Source organism: Phocoena phocoena, chromosome 20 (genome assembly GCF_963924675.1).
Source record: "Phocoena phocoena chromosome 20, mPhoPho1.1, whole genome shotgun sequence".
NCBI lineage: Eukaryota > Metazoa > Chordata > Mammalia > Artiodactyla > Phocoenidae > Phocoena > Phocoena phocoena.
The window spans coordinates 13392465-13407087 of record NC_089238.1 but is presented as its reverse complement, the minus strand read 5'-3'; the positions used below and the strand labels follow the sequence as shown (position 1 = coordinate 13407087).

Genomic DNA, 14623 nt, shown 5'->3' with positions numbered 1-14623 from the left:
CCTCACACACTTAGCCTGCATGTGGTTCCCGTCCCCCATTCTCTCACCCTCCCATGTGCCCCTCACGCACGCTCGGCCCCTGGCCCTGCCCCTGCTGTCCAGGTGGCCCTCCTGCCCGCACTTACGGTGCACGCCGAGCCTGCGTGCTCCTTACCTGCCCCTTGCACTCCCACTTCCCTTTTACTCCTCAGATGCCCCCAGGCACCTGCACACTCCCCCCACTTGCTCTTGCACACCCTTCCCACCTTAACACTCACAGTTCATGAGACTTGCACTCCCATCATCTCCTCAACACCTGGGCCCCTTGAGTCTCCTCCTCAGTGACACCTGGCTCACGCACGCCCGGGCTTGTGCCCTACCCTGAGCCCTGCCCTCACGTTCTGGGCCCTCTTACACTGACTCCCGGGTCCTCTTGCACACTCATCCTGCCGCACATGCACTGACCATATGAATTGCAGACCCCTCCCACGTTTACACTCCCCACCCGCGGTTTCACCCAGGCCCTTGCATGCCTCTGCCCCATACGCCCATGTCCGCCGAGCACTGAGCCGGGCACAGTCACATTCTCCCCATGTCCTCCCATGCCGCCACGCCCTCCTCACACCCGATTCCTCCCTTAGTCCTGGTGCCCTCTCACAAGGCTCTTGCACGTCGGCCCTTTCACATACTCCACCGGAACTCCCAAGGTTTTGCACACTCACCTGTGTCCCTCGGGGCACCACCGTATACCCATCCTCCTCTGCAATCTGGCGTAAAAGCCGTTGCATCGTCCTTGCACCCGGGACGTCTGCACGTCCCTGCATCTGCAGGAAGCCCTGGTTCACCACTGGCCCTTCACACTCTAGTACACCCTGTGGGAGCTCCGCCCCTCACGTGCACCCCACGTGCACACTCTTTCTGTTAGTGTTATTCCTCCAAACACCCACTTCCTCCTGCTCACTCCTTCCCATTCCCACGTTCTCCTACCGGTCCGGAGTCCATGTCTGCCTGCGTGGCCCTCTAGCGCTCACGCTGCAGTACCACAACAGCAGGCACTATATGGCGTTTGGTAGGTGCCAGGCACTGTTCTAATCACTCAGCATCTATTAACTCATTTAATCCTCACGCCAGCCCTTTTATGCGTGGGTCCTACTATTACTCCCCGATTTACATAAGGGGAAACCGAAGCCCAGAGCGTTAAGTCTAACTCAGTGGCAGAATTGGCGTTCGAACCCAGGCAGGCTGGCTGCAGAACCTTTGCCCTCAACCACTATGCTCAGTCTGTCGAAGCCAAGAACATCGATCCTGGAACCAGCTTCCTGGGAGTTCGAATCCTACACCTGCCACCTCTCAGCTGCATCACCCCGGACACGTGACTTTCTGGGCTTCCATTTCCTCATCTGTAAAATGGGGATATCGGCCCCTACTTCTAGGATGGTTTGTGCGGATTTAATGAGATACCATACATAAAATGCTGGATACAGGGCCTAGCCTTGCTGAGGTTCTTACAAGTGCACCTACAGCGAGCGCTATATAGGTTCGCTTTCAAAAATAAAAAAGACGATGCTTAGAACAGCGGCGAACACGCGTGGCTGCCACCGCTGTTGTCCCAAGTCCCCGCTGACGGCGCCCCCATCACTTCCCCTCCGCCCCGCGCTGCAGGTGAAGGAGTCGAAGCGTCAGTTCATCTTCGACGTGGTGAACGAGGGCGGCGAGTCGGAGAAGATGGAGCTCTTCGTGAGCTTCTGCGAGGACACCATCTTCGAGATGCAGATCGCCGCGCAGATCTCGGAGACCGAGGGCGGGCCGGGGGAGGACGACGACGAGGGCGCGGGCGCGGCGGAGGCTGGCGCCGAGGGCGCAGAGGAGGCCGCGGTGGGGCCCGAGGGCGTGGCGGGGACGGCGGCGGCGGGCGCGACGGCGCGGCTGGCGGCGGCGGCGGGTCGGGCCCTGCGGGGCCTCAGCTACCGCAGCCTGCGGCGGCGCGTGCGGCGGCTGCGGCGGCTGACGGCGCGCGAGGCCGCGACGGCCGTGGCCGCGCTGCTCTGGGGGGCGCTGGCGCGCGCGGGGTCGGCGGCGGCGGGGGCGGCGGCGGGCGCGCTGCGCCTGCTCTGGGGCTCGCTCTTCGGCGGCGGCCTGGTGGAGGGCGCCAAGAAGGTGACGATGACCGAGCTCCTGGCGGGCATGCCCGACCCCACGGGCGACGAGGTGCACGGCGAGCAGCCGGCCGGGCCCGGAGGCGACGTGGACGGCGAAGGTGCGGGCGAAGGCGCGGGCGACTCCGCGGAGGGCGCGGGCGACGAGGAGGCGGCGGCGCAGGAGGTCGGCCCAGGAGGCCCCGACGGGACTGTGGCCGTGGCCGAGGATGGTCCCTTCCGGCCCGAAGGGGCCGGCGGCCTCGGGGACATGGGTGACACGACGCCGGCGGAGCCGCCCACGCCCGAGGGCTCCCCCATCATCAAGAGGAAGCTGGGGGTGAGAGCGCGGGCTGGGGCTTCAGGGTTTTGGAGAGATTGGGGTAGGAGGCAGGGTGAGAGAGGGAAAGAGAGACAAATAGAGGTTGGAGAGCGGTGCACAGAGAGAGGAAAAGGGCGGAGAGAGGGCCTGAGAGATACGCAGAGACAAAGAGAGACACACTGAGAGATGGACGCAGAGATGGAGACCTGGAGGAAGTCTCCCGGTGAAGAGGGTAGTGATTCTGGGAGAGACAGGAAAAAGTGTCTGGAGCCAGAAAGAGCAAGAGACCCAGAGACCAAATTAGAGGAGAAGCAGGACCAAGAACTAAAAAGACCCAAGATAGGGTCAGAGACACTGGGAAAGACCCTCAGAGATACAGGCGGTTGTAGGGAATTAAGTAGTCCACGTGACAGAGGCCCCTAAAGCATCCTCAGGCCCTCAGTGCAATAAGTGCCATGGGGGTGCGGTTGTCAAGGTGATGGAAGGTTGTCAAGGTGATGGAAGGCCATGAGGGGAGAAGAGCTCCACTTGGAGCCAGCCTGACTCTGCACGGTGCTTTAGCCAAGGCACTCCACTTCTCTGAGCCTCAGTTTCCCCTCTGTAAAATGAGAATTATGATCCCTCTTCTGGGGGGTGGGGTGGGGGAGTAAAACTTAGATTGCCCAGGAGAAAGGGCCAGAAAGGGACACAGAGAGGAATAGGCAGGTCTGAGAGGCGCTTGGGGTGCAGGCTCAGCCCTGATACTTGCCCTGCCGCCAGGTGGATGGAGAGGAAGAGGAGGTGCCTCCAGAGCCGGAGCCTGAGAAAGCCGAGTGAGTGGCCTTGGGTCCAAGGGGCCCAGCCCCTATTACTGCCTCCCTCCTGGACTAGAAGCCTCCTGAGGTCAGGGCCTGAGGATGTCCTGTTCACTCTGGGACCTCAGCATCACCCATCCCAGGCCCAGGCCCAGAGGAGGGCCTCTGTGAAAGGCAGTAGAGAAATGAACGCTCCTCTCTTAACCTGCAAGCCTTTCTACCAGCCGTTCCCTCCGCCTGTAAAACCTTCTCCTGCGCTTCGTCTCAGCCTTCCTCCTCCTTCCCATCTTGGCTCACATGGCTCCTTCTCTGGGAAGCCGACCTTGACATGTCCCCTAAGTTGAAGAGGTGTCTCCTCTGGGCTCCCATAAGCCCCTGAGCTACCCTCGTCCCCACCCCCCGACCACTCCGGGCTGCCACTGTCTGGTGACGGGTCTGTACCCCCATTGGACTGGAGCCCCATGGGGACAGGGCTGGAAGTTGTCTCACCACTGTGTCCCCAGCACCATCTAGACCTGGACCAGGCATGGGGTGGGCCCCTGCTCATGGCTTTGAATGAATGAATGAATGAATGCATTTCCCAGGTACCTGCTCACTCTTTTTGTGTCCTGCCCTGCAGTGCTGAGAATGGGGAGAAGAAAGAAGTCCCCGAACCCCCACCAGAACCCCCCAAGAAGACAGCTCCTCCTCTCCCCCCTCCAAAGAAGGAGGGGGCTGGAGGCGGGGACCTGGAATTCTGGGGAGAACTGGAAGTACAGAGGGTGAAGTTCTTGGTGAGGACCCAGCAAGGGCACCTTGAAGCCTCCTCTCCCAGAAAACATTCACACCACGTCTCCCCTAACCCTGTCCTTGAGCCCACCTGGGCCAGGCTCATCTCTGTGGGGAAGTCGATATGGGCAGACAGCAGAGACGTCCCCAGACAGAGCAGGACCTGGGCACAGGGCAGCATTTTCAGGTGGTCCCCACTTGGCTCCTCGGCCTCTCCCTGCTCACAGTCCTTATTCCAGCCTCCCCGCGTTTGCGCACCTGGGGCCACCGGCCTCAGCTTCCCACCCCCATCCTCTATCCAGAGCTAAATCCTACTGAGGCCATGGCTCTGTTCCTCCCACCGTGGCCAATTTCTTGGCTCTCAGCCTTCAGGAAGGAGCTGCCACACCAGCCCCAGTTCCTCCTGTGGGGGGAGAATTCATCTCCTCATCCAGGCCCGGAAGAAGGGAGTTCGGGGTCCATGGCTCCATCTGTCCTATCTCCTCTCCAGGCCAGCCTGACATGAGGGGCTGAGGGAAACATGTTGGACAGAGGGTGGTTTAGTGAGGATTTGGGGAAAGCATGGGGGATGGAGAGAAAAAGAGGAAGGGAGAGGTGGAAGTAGATGTCTTCTGCCTGGGATAAAGCAGACAGGGTACCCTCACCCGGGAAGCAGCATGGCAGAATGGTTGGGAGTGTGGACTCTGTAGCTGGACCGCCTGGCTTCAAAGCCCAGGTCTGCCACTTCTTGGCTACGTAACCTTGGACAAGACAGCTCACCACCCTGAACCTCCATTTCCTCATCCAGAAAGTGGACATATCAGCAGTACCTACTTCATAGGGTTGTGGTGAGAATTAAACAGTTTCACGTATATAAAGCTCTTAGCCCAGGCCTTGGTATACAATAAGCACTCAATAAATGGGAGATTGTGGGACCAGATATTAAGGACCCCGGTGCTTGGGTTGTGGGTGAATGTTGGGATAAATTCTCCCGGGAAGCAAGTGGACCGTGAGCTCTGTCTTTTTCTTTCTCTCCTCATCTTAGAACTACCTCTCCCGGAACTTTTACACTCTGCGATTCCTTGCCCTCTTCTTGGCATTTGCCATCAACTTCATCCTGCTGTTTTATAAGGTGCTGATCAAGAGGGGCTGGGAGGATCAGGCGCTTACCTGGGCTGTGGGGCGGCAGGCTCAGCCCCTAACGGGTTCCCAGGGCCCTTGCAGTTCACCAGGGACAAGGTGTTGGGCTCAGGGTCCCCAGGAAGGTTCAGGCTGAACACCTGGAGCTTAAGACCCCTGTGGTGGTGAGTATGTGTGTCTGGGTCCATCTGGAACAGATGCCTGAGTGCCCTGTGGGAGTTAGTGCAGGGAATCAGTCCTGGGTTCCACGCTCAGCTCTGCCACTGGCCAGCCCTGTGCCCCTGGGTGCAGGCCTTCCCCTCTCTGCAACACCCGCTGATTCGGTTACATCTCTTTGTTCTCACATAAGCTAAAGAGAAATTTGTGGGGAGGAGGAAATGGGCAGCTCATGGAAGAGGAGGAGAGGGCTATGAAGCAGGCCTCCCAAAGGACAAAGGGACCCTCGGGGTCTTGCGCGAGACCTAGATAACAGGACAGAGGGGCAGTCTAGCAGAATGGTCAGAGCATGGCTTCTGTAGGATCAGAGTCTGGCTCCACCACTCACTGGCTGCATGATGTTAGGCAAAGTTCTTAACCTTTCTGTGCCTTAATTTCCTCGTCTGTAATATGGGATAATAACAGAGCCTACATCTTAGAGCTGTGGGAATTAGAAGAGGATTAACATGAGGAATTCCCTGGCGGTCCAGTGGTTAGGACTCCACGCTTTCACTGCTGAAGGCGCGGATTCAGTCCCTAATCAGGGAACTAAGATCCTGCAAGATGTGCGAGGCCCAGCCAAAAAAAAAAAAAAGAGGACTGATGTATGTAAAGCACTCAGAATAGTACCTGACAAAAAAAGGTGCTGTATAAATAAATGACAGCTACTACTAATTTTAGTATTAGTGTTAAAAGTAGTCTCTTTAGGGCTGCACTATCAAGACGAATCAACTCTGTTTTCAGTCCTCCTGTCACTCGGTTCAATAGCCAGATTCCCAGGACAGAATCTGATTTGCTAGCTAGGGTCCTGGGCCCACCCCTTGATCTTGATGGACAGTCCTGCAGAGACTGTATCTGACGAGGGCCCAGTTTTGGGTGTGGCAGACCAGGTACCGGGACACCGGGTCCCCACCCTGTCTGACGTCTGTCCCCCTTTAGGTCTCAGACTCTCCACCGGGGGAGGATGAGATGGAGAGCTCAGCAGCTGGGGACCTGTCAGGAGCAGGGTCAGGTGGAGGCTCTGGCTGGGGCTCGGGGGCCGGAGAGGAAGCAGAGGGCGACGAGGATGAGAACATGGTGTACTACTTCCTGGAGGAGAGCACGGGCTACATGGAACCTGCCTTGCGTTGCTTAAGCCTTCTGCATACGCTGGTGGCCTTTCTCTGCATCATTGGCTACAACTGTCTCAAGGTGGGCCATGACCACAGCCTTGGGGCTGGGGCATGTGTATGTGCGCGTGCACGCGTGTGCCCGTGTGTGTGTGTGTGGAGGGGATGTGTGCCGGGGCACTGGCTGAGAGGACCTGGGGCAGGGGCTGGGGCATCTAACACAGTGATTAGGACAGAGGGGCGTCTAGGGTTGGGGTAAGGCTGGGGGACAGAGTACAGGATTGGGGTCTTTAGCAAGGGTGATATTCAAACTGGGAACTGATACAGGTTGCAGCTGAGGAGATGGGTCCTGTGACGATGTTAATTTCTGCATCAAGAAGCAAAATTTGTCATTTGGGAATATTTATTTTCTGCATGTTGGTCAGTTGGTGAATTAATATCTGGGAGGGTCTGTGGGCCTCAGACATAACACGGGTGCCAACAGGGGGATGTGGATTCTGACATCAACTATGCCTGAAGCTTGTGATGGCCCGTAAGGTGTATTACGAAAACTTCAGTATGGGTTCCATGAGAACTGACTGTTCAGCAAATCTTGATACTTTACAATTGGACGAACAGAGCTCTTTTGGCTTAGAACTTTTACAAGTGCTGTCCCCTCTGCCTGGAATGCTCTGCCCCACTTCCACCTCCTTTCACCTGCCTGTTTTATTCCTCCTCCTTCCCTTGGGAGGCCCCAGGCTGCAGCAGGTGCCCGTTCTGGGCTCTCCCGGGTTTTTTCCTCATCCCAGCCCTGACCCTCTGACCGCATTTTCCCACTACTACCCTGATTACTCTGGGAAAGCTCCTCTGATGTGGGGTCTCACAAAGGCTCCAGCAAGATGTCCTAGCTCCTGCCGAGGCTGTGGTCTCCTGACACCCACCCCTTTGCCTCCCTGCATGATCTAGGTGCCCCTGGTGATCTTTAAGCGGGAGAAGGAACTGGCCCGGAAGCTGGAGTTTGACGGCCTCTACATCACGGAGCAGCCTGAAGACGATGACGTGAAGGGGCAGTGGGACCGGCTGGTGCTCAACACTCCGTAAGGGCCCAGCCCCAGCTTCGTGGTGGGTTGGGGACGCAGAGCTGGGTTTCCACTCCAGTCCCAGCCCAGGCCTCAAAAGGCCGGAGTTCCAGTCACTGCCCGTCCTGACTCATTCTCCCCAAGCCTTTGTCTTCCTCTTAGTAATACAGACAAATTTCCCCTGCATTAAAGGACCTCTGGGGGTGCTGCTGACACATGGGGATTCCTGGGCCCCATCCCTGGGGATTCTGGTTCAGTGAATCTGAGGTGGCACCCAGGAACCTGCATTTTAAACTCTGTCCCCACGCGGGATTCTCACCAGGTGCCATGAGTGGGAAATATATGAAATCACTTGGTTTTCAAACTGAGCCCAGAGAGGAAATGAGGGTTGTGAGGGCAACGTGGTGGGACTCTGGACCCCCAAAGTACACTCCCAGCCCATTCCGTTTTCCCCCAGGTCAAGTCCCATCTTATTTGTTCATACAGCGGGGCTGCATCCTTAGAGGGAGGCATGTCTAGAGTAAGAACACCAGGTCAGGTTGGAACCCTGGGTTGGCCACACTGTAGCTGGGAATTCTTGGTCCAGTCACTTGGCCTCTCTGTGCCTCAGTTTCCTTATCTGTAAAGTGGGGATATATAATAGCATCGACCTCACAAGGACCTTGTGACAATGAAATGAGTTAATGTAGTTTCTGGGGCAGTGTAAGCTCTAGGTAAGGGTTGGAAGTCATTTTCTTTTTTCTTTTAATGAAGACACTTTTTTTTTTTTTTTCGCATCAGGTCTTAGCTGCGGCATGCAGAATCTTTGTTGAGGTACACATGCAGGATCTTTTGTTTCCGAGAGCAGGCTTTTCCTTGTGGCGCACGGGCTCCAGGGCGCGAGGGCTCGGTAGTTTGTGGCATGCAGGCTCTCTCGTTGAGGCGCACGGGTTCAGTAGCTGTGGCTTGCGGGCTTAGCTGTGGCGTGCGGGCTTAGTTGCCCCGTGGCATGTGGGATCTTCCCGGACCAGGGATAGAACCCACGTCCCCTGCATTGGAAGGCGGATTCTTTACCACTGAACCACCAGGGAAGTCCCGGAAGTTATTTTCTTATGGGGTCCTGCCTAGTGAAGTGGTGCAAGGAGAGAGAGAGGCCATACCAGGGACATCCTGTACTCTCATCGTCACCATCAAAGACACATTTAACCTACACACATTCAAGTACACATGCTTAAGAGAGAGAGAGAGACACCTATTTAAAATGGTGTCTGCCCAAGACCTTGAATTCTAAATACCATTTCCCGTGACAAGGAACCAAACTCCTTAGAGAAGTGGCAGATTTTTCAGGGCTGGGTCGGGGAAGTGTAAGATGAGCCTGGATTATCTTGTTATGTCAGAAAGCAAGGGTGTGCTCACTGAAAAATGGTGACATGCTGAAAGGACCCTGCTGCCAGCTTAGAAGGGGCTCCCCGTGGACAAATCAAGGACAGTTTGAGCGTTGATAAGGATAGGAAGTGCCACAAATTGAAACACACATCAAATAGGCCTAAATCCATGGATTCATAATAAATCTCCACTTCACCCCCGACCCCCCCCCAGCAAAACTCATTGGCCCACCTTTGCAGGATGTTGGAACATCAACTCATCAATTAGAAAACTGGTAAATAAAGGGCCAGAATCATCAAATAAAATTAAACAGTGTGAGGAAGCACCCTGGAACCGGAGCAGGGCCAGGCTGCTGGTCCCGACTCCTCCCCACCTGAGTGCAGTTCTGGGGTCTTTGCACATCCCAGCTCCGAATGCGAGCCGCCTGCCTCACCTGGGCTCCAACAACAACAGCAGCCGGGGAGGGCGGGGTAAGAGTTGACCTTGGGCAAAAGTCACCTGGCCTGAAGTCTTTAGAGTCTGACCCTGAGTGAGATGTGACCCCCCCTGTCTCCTGTGAGAAAAGCATTGGAATTCCAACCCCCCCCCCCCCCCCCCCCGCCCCGGCCTGGCTGGTGGCTCCTGTTCCCTCCTACCCTGATGTCTTGTGGCTTCTTTCTCTTGGCAGGTCTTTCCCCAGCAACTACTGGGACAAATTTGTCAAGCGGAAGGTGAGAGGACGTGGATGGGGAGGTGGAAGGGCCTCCTGGGCTGGGTTCCTTGCTGCCACCAGGCCATCCAAACCCCGTCAAGCACTTGCTTCATGTGTGACCTTGGGCAAGAGGCTTTGACTGTCTGAGGAGCACCTCCGATTACCAGTCTGGAAGTGAGCATGCCAGTCACCCCTCCCGCTCTGTAACGAGACGACACGTGTAACAAGCACAGCACGGTGCCTGGCGCAGAGTAAATACTCTGAATATTAGTTTTGAGGGAGGAAGTAAGGCATCCTATTTTCAGCACACAGACTCTGGTGCTCGATTGTCTGCTTTTCTATTCCTAGTGGGGTCAACCTTTCTGTGCCTCAGTTTCCCTCATATTCAAAGTGAAGTAATAAGGGCCAACCCCACCAGGTTGTTGTAAAGGTTATATGACCTACTACATGAGCAGTATCTGGCACATAGGAAAACATTCAGTTACAATCATTCAGTCACTCAACAAATGTTTCTTGAGCACCTACTGTGTGCCAGGACCTGTTTTAGGGACCTGGAATCCAAGGAGTAAACACATTTGCACCCTCTAGTTGGAAAGACAGAGGAGGAACACATTTATAGCATTCAGGTGGTGATAAGTGCTGTAGAAGAAAAAAGCCCCGCGGAGGGGTGGGGAGTGCATGGGTGTTGGCCCAGACAGGTTGCTCTTTCGTGCAGGGTGATCAGGAGGTGAGGGAGTGAGGCAGGTGGGAATCTGGGGGAAGGGTGTCCTGGGCAGGGGGAACGGCCAGTGCAAAGGTCCTGGGGGAGGAATGTGCCTGGTATATTTGAGGAGCTGTGAGGAGGCCAGTGTGGCTGGAGCAGAGTGAGTGAGGGGGTGAGTGGGAGGAGATGAATTCATAGACGATGGGTTGGGGACGCCAGTTATATAGGATTCCTTGCCTACCTGCCTAATAATAATAAATTATCCCAATTAATTTGGCTACTGAGTAAACTGGACCTTTATCACTTTGGGACCTTCCCCCTGAGGATCTGAAGAAAGCTCTGGCCCTTCTCCCCAGAAAAATGCACCCCCAATCTCTCACACAAAGTTCAGAGTGTCCCCAGACACCCCCAACCATGCAGGCTATGACCTTCCCCACCCTAGTTGTGTCTACACGGCCCTATGCTCCCCTGCGTAGGTCTTGGACAAGCACGGGGACATCTTTGGGAGGGAGCGGATCGCCGAGCTCCTGGGCATGGATCTGGCCACGCTGGAGATCACAGCCCACAATGAGCGCAAGCCTGAACCACCACCGGGGCTGCTCACCTGGTGAGCCAGGGGTGACCCTGCACAGGCCTGGGACAGGCAGGGGAGGTGGCCAGGGTCTGACCCCCCAGCATCTGGCCATCCCTCTTCCCTCCACCCTACAGGCTCATGTCCATCGATATCAAGTACCAGATCTGGAAGTTTGGGGTCATCTTCACAGACAATGTGAGGGGGGCCCTGTGGGGGGGGGAGGGGCCTGCAGGAGAAGGGCCCGAGGGTGTCGGGTGCCCCACCCCAGGTATCCCTGACCAGGGGCTGACTCCTGACCCCTGTGCACCTCTGACCCGCCCAAGGCTCCTTACCACCCAGAACACTCTTGAATTCCCAGACTATGTCCTTCTGTGGAGGGTTCCCCAACTCCCTGCAGAATGGCTTCCCACCCAGAGTGCTCCGTTGTTTTAGAGTTGTTCCTGATCCTTCAAATAATCCCTAGCCAGAGATGGCCCCCTGACCCCCAGAGCGTGCCCAACACTCTCAACTGTTCCCTGGTGCCCAGAGTACTCCTTGACCCTCATGAACGCACGCTGACCCCGGCTCTGTGTGCCCACAGTCTTTCCTGTATCTGGGCTGGTACATGGTGATGTCGCTCCTGGGTCACTACAACAACTTCTTCTTTGCCGCCCACCTCCTGGACATTGCCATGGGGGTCAAGACATTGCGCACCATCCTCTCCTCTGTCACCCACAATGGGAAACAGGTGTGGAGGGGACCTATCTGAGGGCAGTGAGCCTGGAGGGACGAGTCTGGCAGTCTGATGAGGGGTGGAGGGTGAGGGCTGGGCAGGTAGGGTGAGGAGGGGCAAGGCTGGGCGGGCTGAGCCAGGGCGGGTGTGGGTGGTGAGACCCCAGGGGGAAGGCCACCTGGGCCGAACTGGGGCAAGGATAGAGAAGGCTGGGGACTTCCCTGGTGGTCCAGCAGTTAAGGCTCTGCGCTCCCCGTGCAGGGGGCCTGAGTTTGGTCTCTGGTCAGGGAACTAGATCCCACATGCTGCAACTAAAGATCACACATGCCTCAACTATAGAGCCCGCGTGCTGCAACTAAGACCCAGCGCAGCCAAATAAGTAAATAAATATTTAAAAAAAAAAAAAAGGATAGAGAAGGCTGGGCATGGGGGAGGGGCAAGCCCAGAGCAGAGCTGACCAGCCCATTGCCCGTCCCCAGCTGGTGATGACCGTGGGCCTCCTGGCGGTGGTGGTCTACCTGTACACCGTGGTGGCCTTCAACTTCTTCCGCAAGTTCTACAACAAGAGTGAGGATGAGGACGAGCCTGATATGAAGTGTGACGACATGATGACGGTAAGCCCCTCCCCCCAACACTCTTGGAACAAGCTACTGACCATCCCTGACCCTTAGTTTTCCCATCTGTAAAGGGGGTTAGTAATAGAACCTACCTGTAGACTTACTGTGAGGGTTCAGTGAGCTGACACTTGTGAGGTACTTAGAACAATGCTCAATAAATGGTAGCCACTGTTGTAATAGTACTTGAGTTTTTCAAGCTATCCTTATCGGAAGGGTTCTCAGGCATGGTGCCTGACTTACAAGCCATGTGATTTGGGGTTGGCTGCTCAACCTCTCCATCCTCTGGTGTCCTCACCTGTGAAATGGGTGTATAATAACAGTGCCTACATCTTCGGGTTGCTTTTAGGACTCAGTGATGCTCCCTGATCATCTAAGATTTAAAAGTCTTAGAATAGTGCCTGGCAGGTATTAAGGATTCCATAGATGTGAGCTACTATCATCATTATAACGAAGAGTGTCACCCAAAGCATGCTATCCGTGTTTTTATTTTCTCTTCTATTCTAGGAGTGGTGGTCATAACCCAAACTGAGTTGTTGTTTTTTTTTCTAAACTCCATTTTTTTTTTTTTTTTTGCCCTTACCGCACGGCTTGTAGGATCTTAGTTCCCTGACCAGGGATCGAACCTAGACCCTCGGCAGTGAAACCGCAGAGTCCTAACCACTGGACCGCTAGGGAATTCCCCCCAAATTAAGTTTAACCTACTATAGGCATGGGCCACAGTGGAAAGAATCATCCCAGGGCTTTATCTCAGAGATGGCCTGTAATCTGGCACTGTGCTCGCAGGATCCACTCAGGCTGACATTTGAGGCCCCACCAGACCTGGTCTTGCCACTCAGCCTTGTTCCCATCAGTCACTGGTCTTAGCTCTTACCCAAGAGAACTGGGTTCTCTCACTTCCCAGGGACACAGAAAGAACAGTGTAAAGTCTTTCCCAAGTGCCAGGCAGACCACGTCCCTCCCTCTGCTCAGAACCTTCTTGTGGTTTCCCGATTCCTTCACCATGGCTTACAAAGCCAGGGAAAAACCAGCCTGGCCTGAGTCTAACCAGAGTCCTTCTTGCTTTTTGCTCTCTGGCTGCCTGGTCCGCCTTCAGTTCCCCTAAGATCATGTGTTTCCTCCCAACCCAAGCCCTTTGCATCTGACATTCTCTCTTCCTCCCTTCCCTGGCCCTATGTACACACACCCCTTCACTTGATGCTTCACCTTCAACTTAAATGCTGCCTCCTACAGGAAGCCCTCCATTACCATTGGCTGGACCTCATTTATCTCCCTGCTCTTGCCCACAGGAACTCTATTTTCCAGCTTCACTGAACCTCTTTCAGTTCCTCACAAGAGCAAGATGCATTCTTTCCTCCCCAAATGGTGATGAAGCACATGTGGTTTTCTCTGCCTGGAACTCTCTCTCCCACCTAACATTTTCTTCACGTTCCAGCTCACACATGTCCCCTCTTCTAGGAAGCCTTGCCCCATCACCGCAGGCTGGGTCAGGCTTTCAAAGCTTCAACGCTTCCTGTGCTTCCCCCATCTCACCCCTGATTACACTGTGCTTTCACTGTCCTGGCCCTGAGCCCTCCCTGTCACAGCCCTGATCATTTCTGGGCTGTCATTGTCTGATGCCAAGTTTGTGAGCCCTGTGAGAGGAAGGTTCAGGGCTGTCTCAGTCATTGCCATGTGTGCCCTGCTGCAACTAGCCCAGGGCCCTGTAGGTAGTGGGTGAATGTCGAATGATTGAATGCATGACTAATGTGCTTCTCACCCTGCCCCCGCAGTGTTACCTGTTTCACATGTATGTGGGTGTCCGAGCTGGTGGGGGTATTGGGGACGAGATTGAGGACCCAGCAGGCGATGAATACGAGCTGTACCGGGTGGTCTTCGACATCACCTTCTTCTTCTTTGTCATCGTCATCCTGTTGGCCATCATCCAGGGTCAGTGCTTGTCGGGGGTGTGGGAGTGGGGGCTCTGTGCCCAGAGGCAGACTAGCTCATTTAAGAGTGCAGGCCCAGGATCACATCAGCCTGGATTCATATCCTGGCTCTGCCTCTCCCTACTGTGAGACTTTGGGCAAGTCACCACTCTGAGCCTCAGTTTCTCCATCTGTAAAATGGGGGGGTTTAATTATACTAGCCTCATCGGGTTGTTGTGAGAATTCAATCAATTCATAGGTGGTAAATGTCTGGCTCATGATAAGTGCTCAATAAATGCTGGGTATTATTATTTTTAGGAAACAGGGTGTGATTAGGGGGATGAGGGTGGGAGGCAGGACTCAGAGGTAGGTAGCCAGAAGAGGAGGGAGTCTGAACTCGGTCAGAGGTTGGGCACTGACTTGCGCCCTGCCACCCCAGGTCTGATCATTGACGCTTTTGGTGAGCTCCGAGACCAACAAGAGCAAGTGAAGGAAGATATGGAGGTAGGTCACATCTGGGGGGCGACCCAGAGGGATCATGGGACCCTGGGGGGTTGAATGGGCCTTGACTCTGATGT

At 55.4% G+C, this 14623-nt stretch overlaps 1 protein-coding gene across 2 annotated transcripts in view; it reads left to right on the top strand.

Moving 5' to 3' along the window:
- Positions 1-14623, top strand: part of RYR1 (ryanodine receptor 1) — a 117694-nt gene that overhangs the window by 102346 nt on the left and 725 nt on the right. For both annotated transcript variants that reach the window (XM_065899310.1, XM_065899309.1), the window contains 13 exons: positions 1642-2454; positions 3196-3248; positions 3850-4003; positions 5023-5109; positions 6252-6503; positions 7367-7497; positions 9512-9554; positions 10715-10845; positions 10947-11007; positions 11393-11539; positions 12004-12138; positions 13911-14067; positions 14485-14549. In XM_065899310.1, coding sequence (XP_065755382.1) covers positions 1642-2454; positions 3196-3248; positions 3850-4003; positions 5023-5109; positions 6252-6503; positions 7367-7497; positions 9512-9554; positions 10715-10845; positions 10947-11007; positions 11393-11539; positions 12004-12138; positions 13911-14067; positions 14485-14549 — 2229 coding nt within the window. The remainder of the gene's footprint in view (positions 1-1641; positions 2455-3195; positions 3249-3849; positions 4004-5022; positions 5110-6251; positions 6504-7366; positions 7498-9511; positions 9555-10714; positions 10846-10946; positions 11008-11392; positions 11540-12003; positions 12139-13910; positions 14068-14484; positions 14550-14623) is intronic.